The 27047-nt window shown below is 41.0% G+C and overlaps 1 protein-coding gene across 3 annotated transcripts in view; it reads left to right on the forward strand.

The window, feature by feature from the left end:
* USP7 (ubiquitin specific peptidase 7) overlaps positions 1–27047 on the forward strand; it is a 138409-nt gene that overhangs the window by 102171 nt on the left and 9191 nt on the right. For all 3 annotated transcript variants that reach the window (XM_073362481.1, XM_073362480.1, XM_073362482.1), the window contains 17 exons: positions 877–959; positions 2249–2358; positions 3454–3610; positions 5322–5466; positions 6132–6262; positions 12565–12699; positions 17270–17371; positions 18192–18297; positions 18741–18833; positions 20094–20161; positions 22358–22458; positions 23816–23969; positions 24867–24934; positions 25344–25452; positions 25536–25613; positions 26027–26127; positions 26694–26793. In XM_073362481.1, coding sequence (XP_073218582.1) covers positions 877–959; positions 2249–2358; positions 3454–3610; positions 5322–5466; positions 6132–6262; positions 12565–12699; positions 17270–17371; positions 18192–18297; positions 18741–18833; positions 20094–20161; positions 22358–22458; positions 23816–23969; positions 24867–24934; positions 25344–25452; positions 25536–25613; positions 26027–26127; positions 26694–26793 — 1841 coding nt within the window. The remainder of the gene's footprint in view (positions 1–876; positions 960–2248; positions 2359–3453; positions 3611–5321; positions 5467–6131; positions 6263–12564; positions 12700–17269; positions 17372–18191; positions 18298–18740; positions 18834–20093; positions 20162–22357; positions 22459–23815; positions 23970–24866; positions 24935–25343; positions 25453–25535; positions 25614–26026; positions 26128–26693; positions 26794–27047) is intronic.

The raw sequence follows: 27047 nt of genomic DNA on the forward strand, positions 1-27047 counted from the left end.
ATGCTGTTACCTTGGTATCTAGATCAAATGCAAACTTTGGGAAGGCAGTTATGTAGTCTTTCTTTAAATAAACTCCAAGCCCCAACTCCTACCGGTACTGTTTGTGAGTTACCTTAGCGGAATACATGTCAGCAACCACTCAAAGGAAAGACCGTTACTTATCTGTGCAGTAACTGTTGAGATGTGGGTGTAGGCATGTATTCCACGACCTACCCCTCCATCCCTTATGCTTATGAGTCTCCAGTCCTAGATTCCAGGACTGAATGGGGGGTTGAGATGGTGCTGCCTTTATATAGCGATAAGATGGGCTACAAGGGCCAGAGGATGCGAGCATCGCCCTCATGGGTACTGCTGAGCAAAATTCTCCAGTTTCAGTGCACTAGGCATTTGCACACCTGAGTGGAATACACATCTGCACCCCATCTCGAAGAACAGTTACAGCATGGGTAAGTAACTGTCTGTCACTCACAAAGTGAAGTGAATGTAGAAAGCTAGTGGATCATTTAACGACCTGATTTTTAAATCTGTCATTTTAAAATACATTTTAAAATCTATATTTGTTCCCTCTAATTCCAAATAAGTCTCAATCTATTGTTTGAAATTCTTAAGCAATATAACATATTTTTTCACTGTACAAAGACAGAAATTTTCAATTAGACTTGAGCAAATTTTGCAAATTATTTTGCTCTTTTTTAAATGTTTTTTCCCAGGGCTTTGAAGCAGAGCTCAGAACTGGAGCACGGAACAGCGGAGCTGCAGGTTTTTGCCTGGGGCTGGAGTAGAGCCCCGGAGCACAGCTCCAAAGCCCTGGTTTTTCCATTGAGTCTGCACATTGTTTTAGTAAACTTCTGTTTTTTCCTTCTGTTTCTCACTTAGTATTTGAGTCCTTCATTGATTATGTTGCAGTAGAACAGCTGGATGGTGATAACAAATACGATGCAGGAGAACATGGCTTACAGGTATAAAATTCAAGAGGAATTACCGAGTTTTCTTTCCAGATCCTTGATAAAGAGTTCCCAATGAGAGCTAGCTATTGAACTACATTGATCAAAAGTGTTATGAAATTCATGCAAACTTGCATTAACTGATTGTGGTGGCTTCCTTTGAAGCAAGCTTGTGTATATTTTGTTAATTCTTGTTAAGTTACTTTGAAATGAAGGCTTCAGCAATGCAATTTGCTTTTCTCTATGATTTTGTTATAAATTTTTTTTCCCAAAGAAGAAATTATAACTTGCATTTAAATTTAGATTATATTTTTCAACTGATATTTGATTTCGAGGTGACAATCCATTCAACTACTTCAGTAAAGTTAGTCCGTATTTGCATGCGTATCTATATGTCACCAACAAACAGGAAGGAGCACCAACTGAAGTTGCAGAATATTTTTTGCCATTCATCTCTTTACACCAGTCCATCTCTCTCTGGCTTTTCAGTTTCACTTTGCCTACCACAGTGTGAAAAGCAGAAGTCCTTGTCTAAAACTGGTTTGGTTAAGCTGATTTTTTTTTTTTTTTTTTAACAACAAGCATAACTCTTGTCAATAATAGTTAAAAATAAATTGGAAAAACAAAAAATATGTAAATGCTCTTCTTGTGGTAAGGTGTTGCAGCCTAACAATGTCTGACTTGTTCACTGCCCTCTTCTTACGCTTGTTACGTTATGTCCGAAAACAGTGTCTTTGGCGATCCACTGTATGATCTACATCTTGACTCTTCTGTCTTCCCTGTTTAGTAAGGCCTCTCTGAAGTCACAAGTTTTACCTGAGTTCTCCCAAGACTGCAGTAGCAAGAAGTAAAAAGACAAGCTAGCTATAATGGGAGGACCTTTCACTCAGCAATCTTCCAGCACTAGCTGGATCAACCTCCTTGAACTTAGAAGTTTCACTGGTGCTATATTGCATCTATATACATTTTTTTATTCATAGGCAACTTTTGTTAATTGATTCTTAGTAGTTCATTGCGATGTTACAATGCATTTGCCTTACTTATTGCTCTTGTTTTACATAATTAACTATTTTGTTCTAAGTGCTACTGCAGTAGCACCTGGGAAGCTCAAGAGGGTACGAAAGTACCAAAAAGTTATGAAATATCCTTGTTGCCCCATCTGTATATTGTGTGGTGTAGATGAAAGCCCATATCGTACAAACTAATCTGAGAAATGAAATTTATGGGTAAAAAATTATTTTGCTTGAGTAGCTTAAGAAGACAAAGTTAGAGTCTGAACCTTGCATTCTTTTTCAAACATACAGGAGGCAGAGAAAGGTGTGAAGTTCCTAACATTGCCACCGGTGTTACATCTTCAACTCATGAGATTTATGTATGACCCTCAAACTGACCAAAACATCAAGATAAATGATAGGTAACTCTTTTGCCATGATAAAGTTTGAACTTGTTGAAATACAAAATGGAAACTATTTTGCCCAAAGTCTGGCTTTTGGGTTTTCGGTTGATACCAGCAGGGAGAGGTACATGAAGACATATGCTGAAGAAAGCTCCCAAGAAATAGTTCTGATTACATGCATTGTTGACTTACGAATGTTTAGTGTTCTGATTGACAAATTCAGCTGTTTATTAAATAATGTTAACCATTTACTGGATGTGAAATAAGTAACAAGTTGTTTAGTTTTTTTTTAAATGATGCAGTTTTATATAGAACCTTGTTTACATCATATGGGTATAAAAAAAGTAAGAGAAGTTGCAGTAGTGTAGTATGCCACTGTTTTTAATACATACCAAATTCCTGCTGCAAGGATAAACACAATTACTGGGTCTTCCCCACTCATGTCACCTTTTTCTTTTACCTCCACCACACCCGCTCTAGTTCGAGATGTTCTTAACACAAGTAGATGTACTGTTTGAAAAAACCTGTAATTTCTATTATGTGGATTTTGTACCAGCCAGGTACACCTCTATGAAATGAGTTCTAGACACTTGCAAAATTGTTTGCAAATAAATTTACTATTTTCCAGCAAAAAAAGAAATTGAGGAAATCCATGCGTTAGAATAATTGGAGAATGTTACGTAGTATGGTCTGGTGCAAAATAACAATAATGTTCCAGTCGAAAGGTACCTAATTTAACAGTTGCATTCTTGCAGCACCTGCAAGGAATGGGTTGTTGAGCTAGATTCTGTTCTCATTTACATTTGTGGTAAATCCAGAGTAACTTTTTAACTTCAGCTGAGTTATTCTGAACTTACACTGCTTTGTAACTGAGAGCAGAATCTAATCCCTTGTGGAAACAAAGATTATTTATATCCCATATTAACAATGTAAAATATGCTGCTTTACCCAGTCATTGCAGTTAATCTCAGATAAAAATGATGTTGTAATTTGACTTGTTCAATTATGTACTGTAACTTTCTTTAGTGAAGTTTATAAGTGTAAATACATTTCAGCATAAGAATATTATTCTTTTAACTACAAGTAAAAATACCTCACTGTTTTTAAAATTAGGTTTGAATTTCCTGAGCAGTTGCCACTTGATGAATTTTTACAAAAAACAGACCCCAAAGATGCTGCAAATTACATCCTTCATGCAGTACTAGTACACAGTGGAGATAACCATGGTGGACATTATGTTGTTTACTTAAATCCTAAAGGGGATGGCAAAGTAAGTATTGAAAAAGCAACCAAACTATTTTGTTTGTTTGTAGAGGTGTCTTATTCTGTCTTTTGAGGCAGTTGAAGCTTCTGTCATGGAGTAACTCAGAAACCTGCAATTAAGATTCCCATTGCTGTTTAGTGTCACCCTAGGAACCTTTTGGTTTCCAGGAGTGGGGACTACTAGAATACTTGTCTTTGAAACTAAGTTCATTTTCTCCCATACAGTGCTTGTTCTCGGAAGAGTTTATTAAACTGTTTCTGTCTCACTCAGCTTCTAGTCCCACAGACTTAAGGAAACTTAATTTGTACAAAAACTCTTTATCTTTTTCTGTTTTAGTGAAGGTACTAACAGTTTGAGGCATTCGGGGCCTCTCGCCCATTTAGGGAGGAGCAGCCTCATGCTTGCCTGCTGTTGGTTGGCTTGTGGCCAAAAAATTTAGCTAGGGCAGGGGTGGCCAACCTGTGCATCCGGAGCTGCATGTGACTCTTCAGAAGTTAATATGCAACTCCTTGTATAGGCACCGACTCCGGGGCTGGAGCTACAGGCACCAACCTTCCAGTGTGCCAGGGGTGGGTGCTCACTGCTCAACCCCTGGCTCTGCCACAGGTCCTGCCCCTGCTTCACCCCTTCCTCCAAGGCCCTGTCCCTTCCCTCCCCTGAGCCTGCCACACCCTTGCTCCTCCCACTCCCCCTCACAACCTCCTGCACACTGTGGGAGGCACAGGGAGGGAGGGGGAGGTGCTGATCAGTGGTACTGCCGGCAGGTGCAGTGCAGAGCTAATGCGGGCTGCTGACGTATTACTATGGCTCTTTGGCAATGTACATTGGTAAATTCTGGCTCCTTCTCAAGCACAGGTTGGCCACCCCTGAGCTAGGGGAATCCTTCCAGTCACACACATCAGTGTGTGCAGCAGGAGACTGCCCAGCCTGACTTCTGTCTTTACTGTCTGTAATACATATATTTAAATCCAGGAAAAGGTTAGGGAACTGTTTCTAACATCTCTGATTCAACACTCTGATGACTTGATATAACTGGAAGTTTATAGGTCAGGTACATCTTTCTTTGAGATATTTGCATTATGTGCCCCATAAAATGTTTTTGAGCAATTAAATTGTTTATATTTAAGAGGAGAAAGATTCAATGTAAATTTACTGTTTTTCATATTTCCCCTTTAATTTTCACAACAGATATTTTACAGATAAGGATGAAGTTTTGGGATGTTTTATTTCATATTTGCCACAGTATGTTTAAAATTTACAAGTTGTAGTTGGATACTTTTGTGCACCACTTGCTTTATATTTCATTCTACAACAATAAATCAGCATCAGCTATCTGAACTTCATGGTAGTAATGAAATATATTTGGATAACAGATCAGATTCTGTTAAGGTAAATAATAATTTGAATAGTTTGGCTAAAGATTGCTGTTTTACATAAAACAGGCTCAAATATTTAATTAATAAAACATCAGAAATGTAAGGCCCTCTTTACTTTTTGTAAGACCAGAAGGTTGCGCAACTTATGTTGAATCAGTGGGATATTGTTAAAAAATTATTCTGTCGCTTGGAGGAAAAGCGTTTTATATTTCAGTCACTTCAAAGAGCAAAAAAACCTGACTTCCCATTTCTTGCATGTAATTTCAGTGAGTTAAGGTGTGAGTTAATTTGAGTCAAGAATAATTTTTTTGTATCTTTAAATAATTCACTTTTTTCCCCAGTGGTGTAAATTTGATGATGATGTTGTATCGAGATGTACAAAGGAAGAAGCAATTGAACACAATTATGGAGGTCATGACGACGACTTATCCGTTCGGCACTGTACTAATGCTTACATGTTGGTTTACATCAGGGAATCAAAATTAAGTATGTATTTATTTGTGTGTCTTTTTGTGTGTGAATGTTGATTAAACCCAGATATTTAAATGCAGAGGTTTGTGGTTATCTTTGAATCCTAAATTATTGTCATCTTTCACCATATGGTGAAGCTTCAGAAAGCTGCAGTCAACCTTGGAAAATGTTAGTGTTTGACCAGTCTTTATTGCAGCTTCAAAATCAAAAATGTCTTTAGCTGACATAGTGGTGTCATAAGTGTACACTACAGTACTTCACTTTCTCTTCACAGTAATTGTGTAATAGCCTTGATTGTATTTTGAACAGCAGAAATGGAGTACCATTATTTTAATGTAACTGAACCTTAGTGACGAGAACTAGATCTGGCTTGATATATGTACATTTGCGTGTCAGTAAAGATTTATAATCCTAAAAATCTGACATTTAATTGAATCCTTCATAAGGATAAGATATAAATCATGAAAATGGCATAGTCTAGCCTAGAGTAGAAAGTTCATCCTGTTCCAAAATGTAATGATGCTATATCAGATAAACAGTGGTTTTAAAGGTGTGTAAAAGCTTTCCTTAGCTTATTATCAGAAATAGTTGTGTCCCCAGTAATAGTCATGAGTGTGTATGAAAGCCCTGTTAGATATAAATTATTGTAATATGACATCACAAACCCACTTTCTTTTTAGGTGAAGTTTTGCAACCTGTCACAGACCATGATATTCCTCAACAATTAGTAGAACGGCTACAAGAAGAAAAGAGAATAGAGGCTCAAAAGAGGAAGGAGAGGCAGGAAGCTCACCTCTACATGCAAGTGCAGGTCAGCTTTCAAACAGAGTCACTTAAAACGAACTTCTGCTTTGAAATTTGAAGATAGTAATATTGGCTTAATAGTAGTCAGAATTCTAGAAAACAGACATGTCCATCTTCTTTAATTCAATATTTCTAACGTTAAACCACCCAAATCAAAATTTGCGTTCTCTAGTTGTTTGTTTATTGTTTGGTGTGAACCACCAGCTTAGGGCTTGATCCAACAACAGTTCTTCTTTGAGTAGATGCGGCTATGTATTCCACTTACGCGTGTGCATGCCCAGCACACTGGAGCCAGAGAATTTTGCCTCCAGTAACTCCTCTCTTAACATTGTAGTTATGTTCCTGAAAAATGCGACTTTAAGTGAAACAATGTTAAGCAAATTCAATGTCCCCATAAGAATTAATGTAAATTTGGGGGTAAGATTCCAGGAAATTTTTTTTCACCAGACAAAAAATTATTTTTTATATATATAGTCCCTGGCCCCTCCCCGCAGCCTCAGCTCACTGCACCGTCGGCGCAATGCTCTGGGCGGCTGGGCTGCGAGCTCCTGGGGCAGCGCAGCTGCAGAGCCTGGCCTGACCTGGTGCTCTGTCCTGTGCAGTGGCATAGCTGGCTCCAGCCGAGTGGCGTGGATGTAGTGCCACCAGCCACCGGTGCTCCAGGCAGCGCGGTAAGGGGGCAGGGAGCCGGTGGGGTTGGATAGAGGAGTTCAGGGGTGGTGGTCAGGGGGCGGGGATGTGGATAGGGGTTGGGGTGGTCAGAGGGCGAGGAACGGGGAGGGGCAATCAGGAAACAGGGGGGTTGGATGGGGCAGTCAGGAATGAGATGAGGGGTTGGATGGGGCAGCGTGGGGCAGTCAGGGGTGAGGGTTCCGGGGGCAGACAGGGAGCAGGGTGGAGGTGGATGGGGCTGGGTTCCCGGGGGGGGGGGCATCAGGGAACAGTGGGGGTTGGATGGGGCAGGAGTCTTAGGGGAGGGATAGGGGGTGGGGGCCAGGCCACGCCTGGCTGTTTGGGGAGGCACAGCCTCCCCTAACCAGCCCTCCATACAATTTCCGAAAACCGATGCAGCCCTCAGGCCAAAAAGTTTGCCCGCCCCTGAGTTAGAGGGTGGAAGAGGGTGGGATATTTCCCAGGGAATGTCTTACTGCTAAATGATGAACTAGCATTTGGTTGAGCCCTCAAGGGTTAACACGTTATTAATGTAGCCTCACGCTCTACAAGGCAGCACGAATGGAGGGAGGGGTGACAGCATGGTAGACAGAAAGACACACCCTGTGTTAGAGAGAGAGAGAGAGATGCACATTGCCGCTTTAAGTATGCTGACACCACTCTAAGTACATTGCCTTTTTAAGTAGATCGGGAAGTTGAGACAGCAGCTGCGGCCAGCAAGCTCCCTCCGTCCTGAGCCCTGTTGTGTCCCCACCCTGCTCTATATGGAGAAGGGGTAAGTGGGGGGCAGGAGCGGGGAGGGGAGGGGGACACCCTGACATTAGCGCCCCTCTTTTCTCTCTCCCCCCCGCACACAGCAAGCAGGAGGCTCCCGGGAGCAGCTCCAAGGCAGAGGGCAGGAGCACACATGGCAATGGTGGGAGGGACAGCTGAACTGCTGGCAGTTAATAGCCTGCTGGGAGGCTGCCGCATGGGGAACTTAGGGGAGTTGATGGGGGGCTGCTGGCCTGCCCTGGTGCCAAGCCCCCATCAGCTAGCTGCAACGGGCTGCTCTTCCTGCAAGCACTGGACAAAGCAGGCGGCTGCCAAAGGATGTTACAAGGGAGCTTTGCGCGACTAAACAAGCATGTTCCCTAGTTGATCAGCCATGTAACGTTAACCGGGACAACTTTAAGTGAGGAGATACTGTACCAGTAACCCGTAGAGAGGTGGCGCTTGTGGCCATAGCCCCTCCCCGATTATATAAGGTGGCACCACTCCTGACCCCCCTGAGTTTAAGTATTTCCTGGGTGATATCCTCACCAGGGCTTAAACATTGTCTGTCATGTAGGGGAGTGATCCCCATACATGAGGAGGAGGCATTTGGGTCCGGAATTTGGTCAGTTCAGATGCCCTTCCCTGTCACCCTCCAAGCACCCATTTTGACTCCTTGGTGCAGAGCAGTGTTCTAGTTTTTGCTCCTTTCTCCTTATCCCTGCCGTTTGAGGGCCGGGTGGCCTGCTTTCATGATGCTGGGGCTTGATAACCACTGACATCTGGGACACTCTCAGATCGGGCTATTTCATCCATCCCCATCCTTCTTCAGGGACCTCTCTTCTTCAGGGACCACAAGATGCTGCTCTCTACTGGGTAGGGGAGCCGCAGAGGAGATTCTTCCGGAACACTGAGGTCTCGATTTCTGTTCCTGGTACTTTCTGGTGCCCAAATCCAAGAGAGGGATAAGATCCATTTTCTACCTTTGTGGCGTCAACAAATATGTCAGATATATGAGGTTCCAAAAGATCACTCTGTCAGCTATCCTCCCCACATTGTCTCAGAAAGACTGGTTTGCTGATCTAGACCTTCTTGATGCCTACTTTTATGTGGTGATTTTGCCTGGTCACAGGAAATTCCTTTGATTTGTCATAGCAGAGCACCATGTTCAGTATATGGTGCTTCCATTCGGCTTCTATTCTGTCCCTTGTGTTTTTACTAAATGTGTGGTTGTCGTGACGACATATCTCGGGAAGAAAGGAATCCACATCTTCCAGTATCTGGATGACTGGTTATTGAGGGGCAGGTTCAGAAAGAAAATACTTGCTCACGTCGACATTATGCTGTCCTTACTCGATCATCTGGGTCTCATTCTGACACTGGGAAGTCAACTTTGGTTCCCACTTTGAAAATAAAGTTAAGTGGGGCCCTAGTAGACTCTAAAAGTTTGAGAGCTTTTCTGCCGACCAGCCGTTTTAAGGCGATTTACTACCTTTTGCCTCAGTCTGCTGTCTCAGACTTCCATGACAGTTCAGATGTGCCTGAGGCTCTTGGGCTACATATCCGCCCACTTGCACGCAGGTGGCCCACTTCTCAAAGTTGCACCTTCACTACCTCTGCATTTGGCTCAGGGTGGTTTACTATCCAACTCTTAACCCCTATAGAATGTTTGGTCTTCCTCAACAGGTCTTGGACTCCTTGCAGTGGTAGATGTGTCCAGAGAACATATGCTAAGGTGTTTCCTTTGTCCAGCCCTTGCCAGCCAGGGCTATTGTCACTGACATCTCTTTGATGAGTTTGAGAGCACACCTGGGTCACTGAAAGTTCAAGATATGTGGTCGGAACAGGAGTCCTCACAGGATATCAACTTGCTGGAGCTATCGGCCATGTGCAATGCAGGTCATGCTTTTCTGGACTGTCAGGGGCTCAGTGGTTCACATACTTACTGAAAACGCTACCATGATGTATTATTTGAACAAACAAGGGGGACCACATTCCATGACACTTTGCCAAGAGGCAATCAGTTTGTGGCAGTTCTTCATAGAGGAGAGTCGACCACTTGCCTGGGGTCCAGAATCATCTTGCGGACCATCTCAGCAGGAATTTTTCACTGAGTCATGAGTGGACTCTGAAGACAAGTGTTGTCCAGGTCATCTTCACAGCTTGGAGCATTGTGACAATTGACCTGCTTACTACAAGGGACAATGGGAAATGTCACCTTTCTTCTCTCAAGGGGGCCTGAGTCCAGGCTCCCTTTCCAACACTTTCCATGTCAGCTAGCGATCAGCTCTCATGTACATATTTCCCCAGATCCTGATCATCCCACATATCATCCTTAAGCTGAAAGTGGATCACACCAAACTCATTCTCATTGTCCCAGCATGGCTGAGGCAGTGCTGGGTCTCTGACCTCATGCTGTCAGTTCAGTTTCCCATACTCCTTCCTCTCCATTCTGACCTACTCACGAAGAATCAGTCACACATAGCATCCCATGCTCAGCTCCCAGCATCTCACAGCATGGATGTTTTGTGGCTAAATAAGGAGGAAGAACAGTTTTCAGCAGCTGTACAACAGGTTCTACTCAACTGTAGAAAGCCTTCCCTCAGAATGGCCTATTCAGCTAAGTGGAAGCAGTTTTCGTTGTGATCCCTGGCCCTTGGAGTTCAGCTGATGCTGGTTTCTATCCAGGACATCTTGGAGTGCCTGCTGTACCTTCAGTTGTCAGGACTTGAGCGTAGCTCATTGGAAGTGCATCTGGCAGCAATATCAGCATTTCATCCCCCCTTTCAGAGAGGATCAGTTTTCTCCAATACTATGGTAGCAAGATTCTTATAAGGGCTTCTTCATCTGGCCTGAGCGCTGGCTTCTCTGTGGGACCTTAATACGGTCTTAGCAGTTTTAATGGGACCCCCATTTGAGCCTCTGGCATCTTGTTCTTTTCCGCTTTTGTGTCAGAAAACTGCATTCCTGGTAGCAATAACGTCCACAAGAAGAGTCTGAGAGCTGCAGGTTCTGATGGCAGAACCTCCTTATACACAATTCTGATAAGAACAAAGTGACTTTATGACCACACCCAAAATTGTTGTCTAAATTGTTCTCTGTTTCATTTGAACCAGGTGATATATTTACCTGTGTTCTTTCCTAAGCTGCATTCATCTCCTGAGGAGCAGCCTCTCGTTAGACATCAGATGATGTCTAGTCTTCTATCTGGGTAGGACTAAACCATTCTGTGCTTCACCTCACCTGTCTCATATGTTGATCACATGAACGGTCAAGCAGCCTCTTCTACATTCTCTAAATGTAAAACAAAGACTGCATATGAAATAGGTTCAGCTACGCCTCCTAACAGATGAGAGCTCATTCTGCGAGAGCACAGCCATAGTTAAAGGCATTCGTCAGTGATGTCTCAATATTGCCTATTCGCAGCGCTGCTCTGTGGTTGTCCATATATATATGTTTACGAACCATTACACCATTATTGCATCTTCAAGGGTGGATGCAAGTTTTTGTAAGGTGGCCCTGAAATCCTTGTTTAGGTGGACTCCAAGCCCTGTGTCCTGGGATGGGTACTGCTTGAGAGTCACCTAAGTGGAATACTCAGCTGCATCTACTTGACGAAGAAGAAACGGTGACTTACTGTGATTGTGGTTTTCAAGATATGATGCAGAAGTGTATTCCATGACCAAGCTTCCGTCCCCTCTGCATCAGAGTCTAGTGTCTGGGCGTTTGGTGCAAAGAAAATGAGAAGGGTCGTGGCGGTGTTGCCTCACGTAGTCCTGGGAGGCGCTAAGGCCAGCAGGTATGAGTGCCACCTCTCTACAGGTACTGATAGGGAAAATTCTCCAGTGAGTTGGGTGCACACACACCTAAGTGGAATACACGTCTTTGTGTCATCTCAAAGAACCGCAGTTACAGAAAGTTACCATTTCTTACACCTGCAAATGTCACCTTGAATCCTGATGAAATTAATAGTACTCAGGGGGAAATGACAGTATATTCATGGGCATTTCTGTTGGTCCACTGTTTGTTGTACTTATACAAGAATATAACTTTTCATGGCTTTTTAGAGAGTGTTAAATTATTGTATTAGAGGAAAAGGGCTGAACTCTTACAGTGCAGTGTTAGGGTAACTCAGGATATCTCCCATAAATAACTTTATGAAATTGGAATATAGCTAGCTCTAGCACCCAATTCTGGACTGCAGCTGTGCTGAGTTCATGTAGGAGTGGAGGAGAACTGTTACCTTTGCATCTCTCACATTTTCAGATGGCCCTGGGGCTGCTGTTCGATATACTGTACTGCGGTGGCTTCCTATGGAGCCACCCAGCAGCACCAAATAGGCAGAGCACCTCCTCCCTCCCTCCGTCTACCCCATTATGTACTGCTAATAGAGGCAGTGCTGGCCCTACACCAGAATGAAATTCCACTTAAACCAGGGCTTTTCCACAGTGGCAATATCTGCAGGGGAGTACAGGAACAACACACCCAGTAGAATTGGTATACTGATCAGAAACTGGTCCATAATGTTTTAGGCCCCATTCTGGGAAACACGTTGGTGAATATTCCTTTTGAATGCAGGGGCACTTCTCTAATGCTAAAATTATTATTGTGCGTAAGTGTTTGCAAGATTTGGGCCTAAATGTTAATGGCTTTGTGCTATGTTTTGTCAGAATATTTGTGAATTTTTAAACATGGTTTTGAGTAGCATAGTTTGTCTTGTTTCAGAGATAGCTTATATATTTGAAAACTTATTAACACAAAATGATTTAAGTGTGAACACTGACACCAATAAACAGTTAAATTCAGAGGCAAAGCTTACATCATCAGTGTTTTTGATTCTTCAGCTGTAAACTATATATAAGTAATGTTTATAAAATATTTCAGATAGTGACAGAGGACCAGTTTTGTGGCCACCAAGGCAATGATATGTATGATGAAGAAAAAGTGAAATATACTGTGTTCAAAGTATTAAAAAACTCCACACTTGCAGAATTTGTTCAAAACCTCTCTCAAACAATGGTAAGCTTTTTCTGTAGCACAGTATCTCACTATACATGTTTTTGTTATTATATTTTGTTCACTTTATAATCTTGGCATTCTCTTGGTATATGTGACTGCTTCTTTGTGTAGTGTCCCTGTGAGTTTTCCACTGTAGGTGTGCGTGCGTCCCTGTGCTGCTGATTTTAGAACTTTGGTAGCAGTATCTGTTAGACCTGCACGTGCACCCTTTCTCCTCATGCTGCTTCATGAGGCTAGTCGGCGCACTCAGGCTAACCCACCTCAGTTCCTTCTCGGCCACCCCAGCTAGAAACGGAGCTATTTGCTTTTCTATAGTTAGTTAGCCTCCTAGTTCTTAGTTGTAGTTCTAGTTGTCATTTTTTTTTCTCTTTATTTTTCCCCTTTAAAAAAAAACAAACTTTCTTTTCCCACTTCTCTCCTCGTTGGGGACCTTCCCCCAATGGGGTATGCCCAGCTCCCTTGCTTCAAGAAGTGCCTCTCTTGCAAAGAGGCGATCCCTATCGCAGACAAGCGCACTCAGTGCATTTGCTGCCTCGGGGAAGGCCACATTCAACAAAAGTGTGGTCTTTGCAAACAGCTCAGGCCCCAGTCTCGTAGAGGTAGAGAACTCAGGCAGAAGATTATCTTCATGGAGGCGGCTCTTCATCCATCTCCAGACCTATGCCATGAGTCACCTTTCAGACGTGAGTCTTCCCCATAGTCCATAACATCTAAAAGTTGTGAGTCAAAGAAACAAGGTGCTGACCCCTCTCACAAATCATCAATAAAAGAGCAGAAGTCCCCACAGTGAGCCCCAACATAGCCGTAAACGTTCTCCGGCACACTCGGTATCCTCGGTACCACCAGCACAGAGACCTTCTCAGTCTGGTGTGGCTCATGGAAGTCCTCAGTGGCAGATACTGTTGACAAACCTACAGCCGATGGGCACAGGCACCGAGTCAGCGGTACCTAGGGACAAAAGACAGGAGTAAGCACTCCTCCTAAGAAAACATTAGTATGTGATTCCTTATCAGTACCATCCTCGACACCTCATTTGGCACCAGAGCAAGTGGTATGGGCAAGATCCCCATCCCCCACAGTACTGCCAACAGCACTGAGTCGGACAGCACCACTGGAATTCCTGCACTCCATGCATCGGGATCTCCTCTTCTCAGTGCTGGGACCTCCGCACCAAGTCTTCGCTTGGCACGGGAGTCTTTCCCACTGCTCTGCCATGCTCCCCTGCTCTCCAGTGAGGGCTCAGACAGTGAACCTGAGGAGGTGGCATCTCAGTACTTCTCAAAGGCTCCTTATGGTGCCCAATATCAGCAGAGCCTCAAGGATATCCTCAGATGGTCCCACCACCACCATCTTGGCATGGGCACCAACAACAATCTCTATGCCACCGCCCCAGTGGCCATACTGGGACAAGAGGTCGATCATCTCCTCCAGTTAGGAGCCATAGGACCAGTACCTCAACATTTACAAGGCAAAGGGTTCTACTCCTGTTATTTCTTAATACCCAAAAGGAAGGGAGGTTGGAGACCCATACTAGACCTCAAAGCTCTGAACAAGTTTGTCAAGGCTTAAAAGTCAAGATGGTCACTTTAGCAACAGTCATTCCAGCGCTGGAACAGGGAGACTGGTTTTCAGCCCTCGCCTACTTTCATATCTCAATCTTACCGACTCTCAGACAATTTCTCAAATCCTCTCTAGGATAAGACCACTACCAATACAGGGTGCTCATTGGCCCAAGAGTATTTTCCAAGGTTCTCTCTGTAGTGGCCGCCCACTTACACTCCTGCGGGATCATGATTTACCTGTATCTGGATGATTGCCTCCTCAGAGCCCAGTCTCTACAAGAGGCTCACCGAGTCACCAAAGCTGCAATACACTTGTTTACAGAAGTGGGTCTGCAGATCAACGCCTAGAAATCAACCCTCTCTCCAGTGCAGCACCTGGAATTCATAGGCGCTGGCTTTGACTCTACAGACCAGAGCTCCCCTTGCTCAAACAGATTCTTCTGTTTAGCCACACTCATACAGACCATTCAAAACAGCCTACAAATATCAGCCAGACGCTGCCTACGACTTAGGGCACATAGCAGCAGGCACAACGGTAATACCACATGCCAAAGCTTCACATGTGGTGCCTCCAGATGTTGTTTACAGCCCAAACAGGGACAGACAAGATAAACCCCTTTCGCTACCCACCAAGGTCAAAATCTCCTTAGATTGGTGGAAAGACCCAACCAACATTTTCAAAGGGATCCCCTTCTTGCAGATCCCCCCAACCATTGCTTCTAATCACTGACACATCGCTCATAGGGTGGGGTGCACATCTAAATGGCCATAATACCCAAGGCAAATGGTCACCCACAAAGATATCTCTTCACATCAGCCTCCTCAACCTAAGCGCAGTCAGGAATGCCTGCACCCACTTCCTCCTGCTGATTAAAGGATCACACACAAGAGTCCTAACAGACAACATAGCCTGCATGTACTACATAAATCAACAAGGGAGAGCCCAATCACCTTCCCTCTGCATAGAGGTAATGAGATTATGGAACTGGTGTGTCTCCCACAATGTCACACTGTCAGCAGACTACCTCCCTGAGGCACACAACTTGATAGCGGATAGTCTCAGTCACTAATTCCCACATGACCACAAGTGAGAACTGGACCCAGTAGTACTTTACAACCTATTCAGGCAATAGGGGACACCAACCACAGATTTTTTCGCTACTTACTTGAACAAGAAATGTTCCCGCTACTGCTCCAGAGCACGGATAAGACAGTGCTCCCTAGGTGATGCCGTCCTCCCCTGGGATGGGGACCTTCTTTATGCCTTTTCTCCTTTTCCCCTACTACTGAAGGTCCTGCTGAAAATTTAAAAATAGTCTGAGCACACATCATTCTGATCGCTCCTATTTGACCGAGATAGACCTGGTTCCTTTACCTGTCACAGCTTGCAACATGCCTGCCAATCCCTCTCCCAGTCACTCCCTACCTGCTGTCCCAGGACAATCTACATCCCAACTTGGGGGTTCTCTGCCTCAGAGAATGGCTCCTTCTTGGTTCAAACAACTAGAAAGCTCCTGTTCAAAAGACATGCAAGAGGCATTATTATACAGTAGAAAGTCCTCCACACAGCATACTTACGTGCAAAAATGGTCCAGGTTTCGGATTTGGTGCATCTCCCAACAGATCTCCCTGACATCCACGACTCTCTTCAACATCTTAGACTTTGCTCTGGCCCTAAAAAGATTGGGTCTGTCTGTAAGCTCTCTGAGTCCACCTATCTGCTATAACAGCCTTCCACCTCCAGTAAAGGTTTACTCAGTGCAGTCACACCCAGTCACCAAAGGGCTCCTCAGGAGTATAGTAAGCCTCTTCCCACAACCTCAACTTCCTCCTCCCACATGGGACTTAAACCTGGTGCTGAAAGAACTGACTAGGCCTCCCTTCAAACCCGTAGCCACCTGTTTCTCAATGAAAACAGCTTTCCTGATAGCGATTACTTCAGCCAGGACAACAGAAGAAATAGTAGCTCTCATGGCACCTTCCCTCCCTCCCCTCCCCACCAGTATTCTTTCAGGGCAAAGTTATGCTTAGGCCACATCCAAAATTCATTCCCAAGGTAACCGTCCCTGTTTCACATGAACTAATTGATTAATCTTCCAACCTTCTATCCCAAGCCTCACAGAGGCGAGAAAGAAGCTATATTGCACATTCTAGGTGTCAGGAGATAATCTGTATCAGGAGATAATCTGCCTTTTGCCTGCACAGGACAAAGATTTTCAGAAAGTCCCCCAGGCTTTTCCTCTCTATTGCGGAAAGATCCAAGGGTTCAAGAATATCGGAGGCTCTCCAAGTGTTTCTTGAACTGCATCAGACAGTGTTACCAGGTTCTCAGGATAACCCTTCCACATACTATTTGTACACACTCTACAAGGTCGATCTCCTCATCCATTGCCTTATTCAAGAATGTCTCTATCAGAGATCTGTAGAGTGGCAAGATGGGTGTCAGTCCACACTTTTGTGGAACTTTATGGGATCACTGGGGACTCTGCCACTGATGCCATCTTCGGCTCCACTGTGCTGTCATTGGAGTTGGGTCAGTTAAAGAAGTCTCAGCCCTCCAGAAGGGATGCTGCTCAGGAATCACCTACAGTGGAGCACCATAGCGACACGACATGAAGTAGTAGTACTCACCTTGTACAGTAACAATGGTTTTTTGAGATGTGTGTCCCTGTGGGTGTTCCATAACCCACCCTCCTCCCCTCTACTTCGGAGTTCTTGTGAATGACACTGCAGTAGAGAAGGAACTGAGGGGGGTTAGCCTGCGTCACTGTCTAGCCTTGTGATGCAGCATGAGGAGAGAGAGCACATGTGCGGGTCTAATGGACACCGTTACTGAAGTTCTCCGATCAGCAGTGCAGCACCCATAGTGACACACACAGTTACTGCACAAGGTGAGTAACTTCTTTCTGTCATAGTTTGAGTGCATGTACACTGACTAGTTTTGACTGGTTTTATTAAAGTATTTTAATCTATTTGTATTTTCTTCTTTTAACTTTCTTTTAACTTAGGGATTTCCACAGGATCAAATACGGTTGTGGCCGATGCAAGCTAGAAGTAATGGAACTAAACGACCAGCAATGTTAGATAATGAAGCAGATGGCAATAAAACTGTAAATATTTACTAATAGGGGAAAAGTTAATTCTAAGTCTGTCTCATTTACAGTTCCAACAGTAAAGTTGTGGCCTGAGGACATCAAAATCTTAAGTGTTGGAAACTAACCTATGGTGTTTCAGGGGACATAGAAAAACTTGTGAAATCTAGAACCAGTGTACAGTAGCCCTTGATTTAGAATAGATTTGAGATTTGGTGGATTGATTTTGAGATTTGGCAGATCTAGATCTTTTTACTGTAATGAAAGGAGACACAATCGTTAGTCATCTGTCACTGACACTAACTTGTTTAAATTTTACTACTCGTAATATCAAATGTAAGGGCAAATATGAGTTCCATGAATGCTTTAGAAACTTCATAAAATAGCAAGTGTTGCATATAAATATTAATAAAATTAGGGATACGAAAAGTTGTACTAACCCCTGTGTTAAATTTATCCTTAATTTTTGTTCTTGCTACTATAATTGACATGGATGGAAATAAAATATTTTTAAACATACAAGAGAGCCCATTTTAAGGAAAAATTCTGTGCAGTTTAAAACTTATGTAACTTTTTAAAAAACACACATCAAAGCAATATTTGATATTGTTTTGCTTACTTTAGCAAGATGGTGAAGGATTGCATATGATCTTTAACTCTCACCAACATAGCTAAAAATGAGGGACTTTTCCCAACAGTGTAAGATTCCTTTTAATTTCTTGTTTTGTTTTAATTTAAATTATGCAGTTTGACCACTCCACTAAGTTTTCTGCCTATATGAAACTCATCTAAAGTCATTTTTTTGCTCATGTTGTGTGTTCTGCTTCCTAACAAACAGATGATTGAGCTCAGTGACAATGAAAATCCATGGACAATATTCCTGGAAACAGTAGATCCAGAGATGGCAGCTACTGGAGCGACATTACCCAAGTTTGATAAAGATCGTAAGTATATATGCTAAAATTTCAGAAAATACAAAATCTTTCATTCTCTGTGTGCCTGAAAATGACTGAGTGCTCCTTCTTTGGCGCTCAGTCTGCCTGATGTACAAGATGTCTGTCAGACTGTGGCTCTCAATGCACTTCGATCACCTGACCTCATTTTGTGTTGTCCTCTTCCAAGATGGAGAGAGACTGGGGTTTCAGATGTTCTAGAATGAATGAAATTAATTTAATCAGCTCTGTGTGTGTTATTTGGGTTCAGTATTTAAAAAGTATTTTAAGGAAATTATTTTGTTACCAGGTTACGTGTTTGCTCATTAATTAAAGACATTGTTTTGTGACTACTGTGGCCTTGAGCATGAAAATGGAATTTACGGTTAGGTGATCTTCAGATGTGCTCAAATTATGGCTTTACTTCAGATTATTTTTTATTTCTTAACTTGTAGATGATGTAATGTTGTTTCTGAAGATGTATGATCCAAAGACTCGGAGTTTGAATTACTGTGGACATATCTACACACCTATATCCTGTAAAATACGTAAGTCTTTAAACTCTTACTGAGTTGTAATATAATATGATCAAATATATAAATATAACATTTTTGCATTTAATGTTATACTGTTGAAAGCAAAATTCAGGAATTACAAAAATGAAGGCTTCTACAGCAGCATTAACCTGTCTGTTAGATAGACATGCATAATATTTTCTATTCCTGTGTTTATGTGATAAACATATACTTTGGTATATTGTTAAAGTATGGCATGAAATATGCAAAGTTTGCAACATGTCTGCAGGAACCTTAACATTTCTATTTCCTAACTTAAATTTAACTGGGAAGCCTTAATGGTTCATTAATATAGCTTAATAGCCCCCTTCCCCCCCCCCCTTTTTTTTTTTTTTTAAGAGAGAGAATTGTTTTTGCTCAATAACTGTAGAATTTAAATGTCCCCAGCAAGGCTTTGAAGTTCACATGCCATTGAAATGAATGGGGTGGGGGAATTGTGAGTTCCATCTTTGCTGCTGAGATTTAGCTGCAGACAGTTATCTGCAACACTGGGTTAATGGGGCAGCAGTCTATGGATTTTTGTATTGGGCTGGCTGTATCTTTCTAATTTTATTTAAAAATTTAGGATTTACAGTGTGTTGGTGACTACGGCAAATGTTCTTATTCCTGAATGTTGCAGTTTTATAGCGTTCTTGCCAAGTGTTCTGCTGCAACATTTTGTAAAATGACTTCAGGAAAATTGTCCCACCAGCAGCTGCAGCCCCTATGCATGTCTGGTTAGACTGTGTGTGTAAAGTTCTAATGTGCCTCACTCCTATGTGACATCATAAAGAGGGTGGAGCTTCATTAAGCTCCACTGAAAAACCTTAGCGGATGTGGACTGAACCTGTTCAGAAGTGATACTCGGATTTCTTATTGTTAATAACGTCTCTGCCCATAAGCAAAGCAAATGTTGCTCTACATTAACAGTAACTTACATTCAAAATGTTATGCGTAAAACTTTTTGGTTTTGCTCTAGCTCTGTTTATTTTGTGTGTGTGGTTAAAACTATGGCATTATTTTATGCTAGCAGAATTCAGATGGCTATGCAAAATTTCCTCAAATTAAAATAAAAAATCCCCTTTTGGGCTAAACCTAAGGATGGGAAGTTTCAATTTAAAGGAGAAATTTGTCATAAAGTTGGACATCTGAAAATTTGGGGGGTTATAATGGAACCTTTTTGCAACTTTAATCATAGCTTTCGCTACTAGTGAAAGCTATAACATACTTCACGCTTCTTTTCTTTTCCAATAGGTGACTTGCTTCCAGTTATGTGTGAGAGAGCAGGATTTCCCCAAGAAACTAACCTTATCCTCTATGAGGTTTGGATTGATTATTATTCCTACAATAAATCTAGGTTTGTGTGTCCATTAGCAAGTTTTCCTCTAAGGAAAAACTGTAATGTTTATAAAGATTTTAACTACTACATATAAATACAAAGAACATGTCACTAAAATAATATTTTAAGTGAGAAATAAAATAGTTTTAGATATTACATTTAGAAACATAAGAAACCATAACCACACATAAAGCCAACTGAGGCTTCGGTCCCATTGGAAACTCTGAAAATCAGTCAGTTTCAAAGTGCTTGTAAGGTTAATTTTATAATTAAAAAAAAAATTTAATAGCTAGCTTTGATAACAAACAGTGATGGTTTAACAGTGAAGTCTACTCAGCCACATGATGTTAGCCTCCTCTTGTTGATTAGGTACAATGCTGTGTCACCAAGAGACAAGTTTCACTGAGATAAAATGGTGCCATTCACTGAATGGAAATACTCAGAGCGATCAGTGTTCCTGAACTATTGAAAATTAATTTATAAAATGCATCTGATTATGTATATTTATTTTAATAAATACTTATGTAGCTCTCTGTGCTATTCAAAAAATCATTACCGTTTCCTTTAATCTGGGGCTGAATTCACAGAAACTTAAATTCTGAACACTTGCTCTGAAACATTAAAAGCCAAAATCCTTTATAAGATTTTGTTGTTTTTTGCATCAGCGTGACTAATAATTTAGCCACAAAACTCTGTTAAACTCTCTCAAGGTTGTTAGCATTCCTTTTCCTCCAGGACTGACTGTTAGTTTTGATTTGGCTACATATTCTAGCACATATTTTAAAGTAACAAACTTTACAGCCTGTGCATCCTACAGTTAACGAACAGAGCTTTCACTGTTAAAGATGTTTTGCACAGCAATGTTTGGTTAATCTGCTGTACCCCAAAAGCTATGGCTCTGAAGTTTTTGAATACTTGGGCACAAGAGAATATCATTGGAATCCTAACTTTGAAATCAGCAATCAAAAACACCACTAGTAATTTGTGACTAAAAAGTCTTACCCTTTAAAACTTCTGCTTGCAAAGTCTGAGGTAAGGGAAACTTTTAAACTCTAAAAGATACATTTATCTGCATGGAAGTCCTGTGTGAGCCACACTCTGTGCTGTTAGCACTAAATCCATGCATGTTCCCCAAGTCACCATGATAGCACAGCTGCTGCTGCTGCTAGCAGGGCTGGCCTACGCGCTCTCAGTGCCTGACCCTCTGCACATGAATCTGCAGTGACCTGTTTCCAGCTGTGGGGAGGGAATGCTGCATCCTCTCCTGCCTCCACCACACTGTATGAGGCAGCAGGCAACAAGTGAGAGCTCCCACATTCTTTCACCAAAGTGTAGGAGTAATACATGCTTATAACCACTTTAAATTGCTCTAGTGGGATTTGAATCTGCAGTGAGGCCCTTGCTACAGTAGGACTAGGAGCTCTTAATGCCTGCTTTGCTAGCAGCTACACTGCTCTCACTGGTCTTTCCTTGGGCATTACAGAGTTCCATACTAACAGGCAGAACTGCTACCAGGGAACTCCCATATATACAGTCACTTCCAAATTTACATTAAACTTATAAAAGTTCCTTCTTTCAAATAGTACGGGTGAGGACCACAAAAGTTTCTGCCACCTGTTCCTTTAAACAAAGATATTTATGTTCCACTAAACAACTCACAATATATGTGTATTATAGTTATTAAAATAGTGTGTATTTAATACTCTAGGGGCTTTCCACTCCTTTTGAAAAGGAGAGGCAGCCTATTATAGTGAATCCGTTGCACCTTGCCAAAAACAAACTAGTATTAATTGCGTTCTACTACTATTTTGAAAGTTGCGTGATTTGAAAAATAAGTCTTCGAGCACTGGAGAATTTTGAATTGGGGCTGGCTATTGAGTAGGTGTGATGGACGATGTAAAACATTTTAAAATGGATTCAATTTAACTAAAAGAGAATCTAGTGCAAATTTCATGGGTAAAGTAGAAATAGCCAACTCTACTGTGAGCAGTGAAGTTTGTAAATGAAATATAATGTGAATTAAAAAATCATCAGAATTCACCCTCCCTCCCTCATTCATTTAAATTTTGATTGAAAAAGAAAATGAGTCATCTTCCATTGCAACATTTTTTCAGCGGTGAGAGTTTCCTATTTTGTCATTTATTTCTTCTGATTGTTTTCCCTTTTGTTTTTACTGCAGGAAGTTAAACCGAATTTAACAGAGAGAATTCAAGACTATGATGTATCTCTTGATAAGGCTCTTGATGAACTCATGGATGGTGACATCATAGTGTTTCAGAAGTATGTGTTTTGAAGGGATGATTATAGTCATGGTTACATCACCTGGTTCCTTAAATTTAAGTGGAGAAAGATTTTCTATTTAGCAGTTTTAACAATGATTTTCAAATATTCAGAAGCATAGTTGCTTACTGACAGACATAGTCAGCAATATCAACTTACTGGTTTGGAGGGGCGGGGGAATTAAACTATTCAGAATATTAAACTGTCACTTGTAAGATTTAAAAAAAAACCTCCTCACCTTGAATTAGAAGACCAATAAATACTGACATAGTTCTTCACAGATAATGTTAAGATCTGTGTTCAGCAGGCAGTCTGAATTCTGCAGCTTTGCCCTTGGAGCCACCGTAACTGAAATACTATACAACAGAGCCTAGCTGTAATTCTAATCTAAGTCTCCGTGTTATAACTGCTATAACTTCCACCTAGAACTAAGCTGTCTTCCTCTTACTCGTGCTTCCTCACTAGTCACACATTGGCCTACAGTGATGACATGCTTCTGACTTAACTGAGCACATGTTCAAATAATAGGGATGTTGATGCTTATTGGAGGTTTCTCCAAGGCAAAGGGAGAACTCCTGCAGCTGATATCCAGTAAAGGGATCTTACTTAAGTTTGTCAGGACTATAAATCAGCATTTCTGTGCTCTTACTCCTGATGGTCACACCCAACTGTGTTGCTCTGTTTCTCTCCATGGGCTGACAGTGGGTGGAAGCCAGCTAGTCTATCTTCAGCACTCTTACCCCAGATTATGTGAGATGAATGTATTTCTCATGTCATGCCTTGGAACTCGCATTCCCTGTTGACCCAGTTGGTGTTATGCACCTTTGGCTGGCTGCTGACTTCTGGGTAAGTGCACAGCTTGTACACTGGTGCTATTGAAGATAGGGGTACCAGTCAGTAGTGACCCATACTAATGTCTATACGCATTTCACACCTGTGGTTCAAGGGATGCTACTGTACATCCGGCCATTGTGCAAAGTGACTAATAAAAGCCTTTCATGAGAATGTAAGATGTTTTCAGCAATGTAGTAAAGGTATGTGGTAGCATACCAGGGGAGGGAAGGGGGAACGAGTGCCATTAGAACATGTCTCTGAAACAAATGGAGTCAGCATGCTGCCGAATAAGTACGCATGGCGTGCAAATGTGTTAGAAGTTCTTGCACAGCACGTATATATTCAAAAGGTATGAATCACGGCTGACAATTACAGTCCTGGTGTATACAAAGGGTGGCTCTTTAACGGTTTCCTGACTTCATTTCTGTATTTCTCAGTAATATTTCTGATTTACTGTAGAACATATTTAACACTCCCTAACTACTTGTATAATGTAGATGGTACAATTTGTCTGCTTTTGTAGGGACGACCCAGAAAATGATAACAGTGAATTGCCAACAGCAAAAGAATACTTCAGAGACCTTTACCACCGTGTTGATGTCATTTTCTGTGATAAGACTATCCCCAATGATCCCGGATTTGTTGTTACTTTGTCCAATAGAATGAATTACTTTCAGGTATGTATTCCACTCTACTTTGTTTCCTCTCCTTTTGTTTTCCCATTCACAGCCATGTGGGGGGTGTTACATAATGAGGTTCAGATTAATTAGTAGGTCAAGACACCACTCTTTGGATGAAATATTCTTAGATGAAGTTCTTCAGGGCCTGGGCTGTGCTTTCATTTCTGTTTTTTCACCTAGCACATTGTGTGTTCCATTAGAAATAAATAATTCCAGTCTCCTTTTCATACTTTCTACCTTGCCTTTTTTAAGTTTTCCTTAAAGAGCCACTTACTGCTCACAGAAAATCTTAAATATATTTAGGTAAATTCTGCCTATGTTAACACGATTTCAGTTGTTTCCCTTCCAGAGTGTTGTCTTTTTTATTACTAATAGCGGCTGGTTGTATAAAACCAAGAACTTTCTTCTTTAAAATGCTATTCTGCTTTGACAAGTGACTTTCTAAAAATGACATAGTAGGATTGCTGACATTCTGAGAATGACTTCCAAATAAAATTTGCTCACTTACAAGTAAAAAGATGTTTTGTTTTTAGACTGTTTTGCCCATCAACGTTGGGATCTGAAAGTCTGCTGTGTTTTCTGATTCTTTTGTATCATCACCAGAAATAGAGATTCAGCCAAATTATGCCCTCATGTATACCTAATGCAACCTAATTTTCCTACAAGGTGTTAATGGGCCTAGAATCTTCAAGAACTGGTGGTGGCCACCCACTTAATATACCAAATACATCTGCTCTTGGACTCTGTCACCATTCATGTAGGTAGTGTGTATTATATGTCTGTGACTGGATTATTGGAACCTAATATGAAGGTAGTATTATGCATAACCCTAGACAAAGCAGTGTCATAAATGGTTTGTCATTTAGAAGTTTTAAAAAACTTTTATTTCCACAGGTTGCGAAGACTGTTGCACAAAGACTTAATACAGACCCAATGCTACTACAGTTTTTCAAGTCCCAAGGGTAAGATGAGTTCCTATAAACATAACTTTCTAGTTTAGCTTTGTCATTGTTTGCAAAATATCTTTAAACTAATTTTAAATAATTTAAAACTAACAAATTAGAATTAGGTTGTCATTTAATAACTTTTTCCACATTGCCACAAAATTCTTTGCCTAGTTAAATTTTATTTCAGCTAACATCACCAAATATTTCTTTCCAAGAACTTTCTCAATCTCTTATGTGTGTTTGAAAATCTCCCCTTAAATCACTGTGACTATAGAGCTGCATAGGTTGGGCATGCGAGTTTCATACCAAAGTGAAATTTTGTAAATTTGCGTACTGGAAGTTAAATTTATTTTGCATTCTCAACAGATTTTACTTCATGGCAATGGATTATGAAGTGATATTTATATGTTGTTTTCTTGTATAGTTATAGGGATGGCCCAGGTAATCCTCTTAGACATAATTATGAAGGTACTTTAAGAGATCTCCTGCAGTTCTTCAAACCTAGACAACCTAAAAAACTTTATTATCAGCAGGTATGAGTCCTTATTTATACCACTGTGCTTTTGTGCTTTTGTTGCCTTTCAAGTATGTCTGAAGTGTATCTCCTTTTTTCTAGCTTAAAATGAAAATTACTGACTTTGAAAACAGGAGAAGTTTTAAGTGCATATGGCTAAATAGCCAGTTTAGGGAAGAGGTTAGTACAATTTTAGCTACCACCCTGGATTCATTGTAATTTCTTTTCTCATAAGCCTTTGGATAGTATTGTGATAACCATGTGGCATCTTATATAATATTGACTTTTAAGGACTAAACCAAAAACATAAGATTTGTTATGTATTTAGTAATTGTTCCTCTTTGAAATTTTCATTAAGAAGAAGAGTTGCATTCATCTATTGCTTTCTGAGCAGTGCCCTGAAAATGTTATGTGGCTTCCATAATACTGTTTCTAGGAAAAAGAATTAAAAAAAACGCGGGTTTTGTGTACACATTAGTGATCATTATCTGTTGAGCAAGGTCTAGCAATAAGTCAGATTTCAGTGTTTTCTGTGCTTTGATTTCAGTTTCTCTAATCATTGATTGTCTCATTTTAATTATTGTGTTGTAAAGGAAATAACACTATATCCAGATAAACATGGGTGTGTACGGGACCTGTTAGAAGAATGTAAAAAAGCAGTAGAACTCTGTGAGAAAGGTTCAGGAAAACTAAGGTAAGTAAAAAAGGTAGCTAAAAAACAGAGTTATTTTAAAATATAGATCAATGGATATGACACTGTGGATTTCACCTAAATGAACAATGTTGTGCTTCAAAATACAGTGAAAAATCAAATGCAAGTTAACATAGTCTGTCACTGTGGGCTTAAAAACTGTTAAGGGCTTTAGAGCTCTTAATATGAGCTAAATTCATTTAAAAAAATGATTATGCCACTTCCTAGAATTAAATCCTAGCGACACTTAACATTCATGGATTTCAACTGCAAATTCAAACAAATGACAACGATTTACTGCATTTTCATGCTATTAATTTTCCAAAATAAAGACGGTCATATAACTGGAGAGACTTCAGAAGATAATTTAAATAAACATCTGTTGGCTTGTGCTGCAGATACACTCACTCTTCAGGACTGAGTTTACTGCTTAATTATTCCAAAGTAGGAATACATTTTTAAAATAACCTGTATTCACATTTAATTCTGGATATAGTAATATCCTAAAGATTTAGCAGATACATGTTGCATTGTTTTTTAATTCTTTTCCTGTTCATTTTGGTTTTAAGGCTTCTAGAAATTGTAAGCTACAAAATAATTGGTGTCCATCAAGAAGATGAGCTGTTAGAGTGTTTATCACCAGCCACAAGTCGAACGTTTCGAATAGAGGTAAATGTTTTATCGTTTGTTTTTTGTTCATTAAAGAAATATGAGGCACTTGTTTTTGAGAGGGCTACATTATCCATCCTTAGATTCTGATATTCAAGTATTGTGGCCATTTGAATGAACTAGCTAATTGACATGATTTTATTTTTCTTCAAGAGAACCCCTCAAAAAATGGTAGAACCTAGTTACTCCTTCACTTCAGAATACCTTGAAGTTCTTGATCCTGTAACAGTTCCATTCTTACAATAACATTTGAG

The sequence above is a fragment of the Lepidochelys kempii genome, chromosome 10, assembly GCF_965140265.1.
Source record: "Lepidochelys kempii isolate rLepKem1 chromosome 10, rLepKem1.hap2, whole genome shotgun sequence".
Classification (NCBI taxonomy): domain Eukaryota; kingdom Metazoa; phylum Chordata; order Testudines; family Cheloniidae; genus Lepidochelys; species Lepidochelys kempii.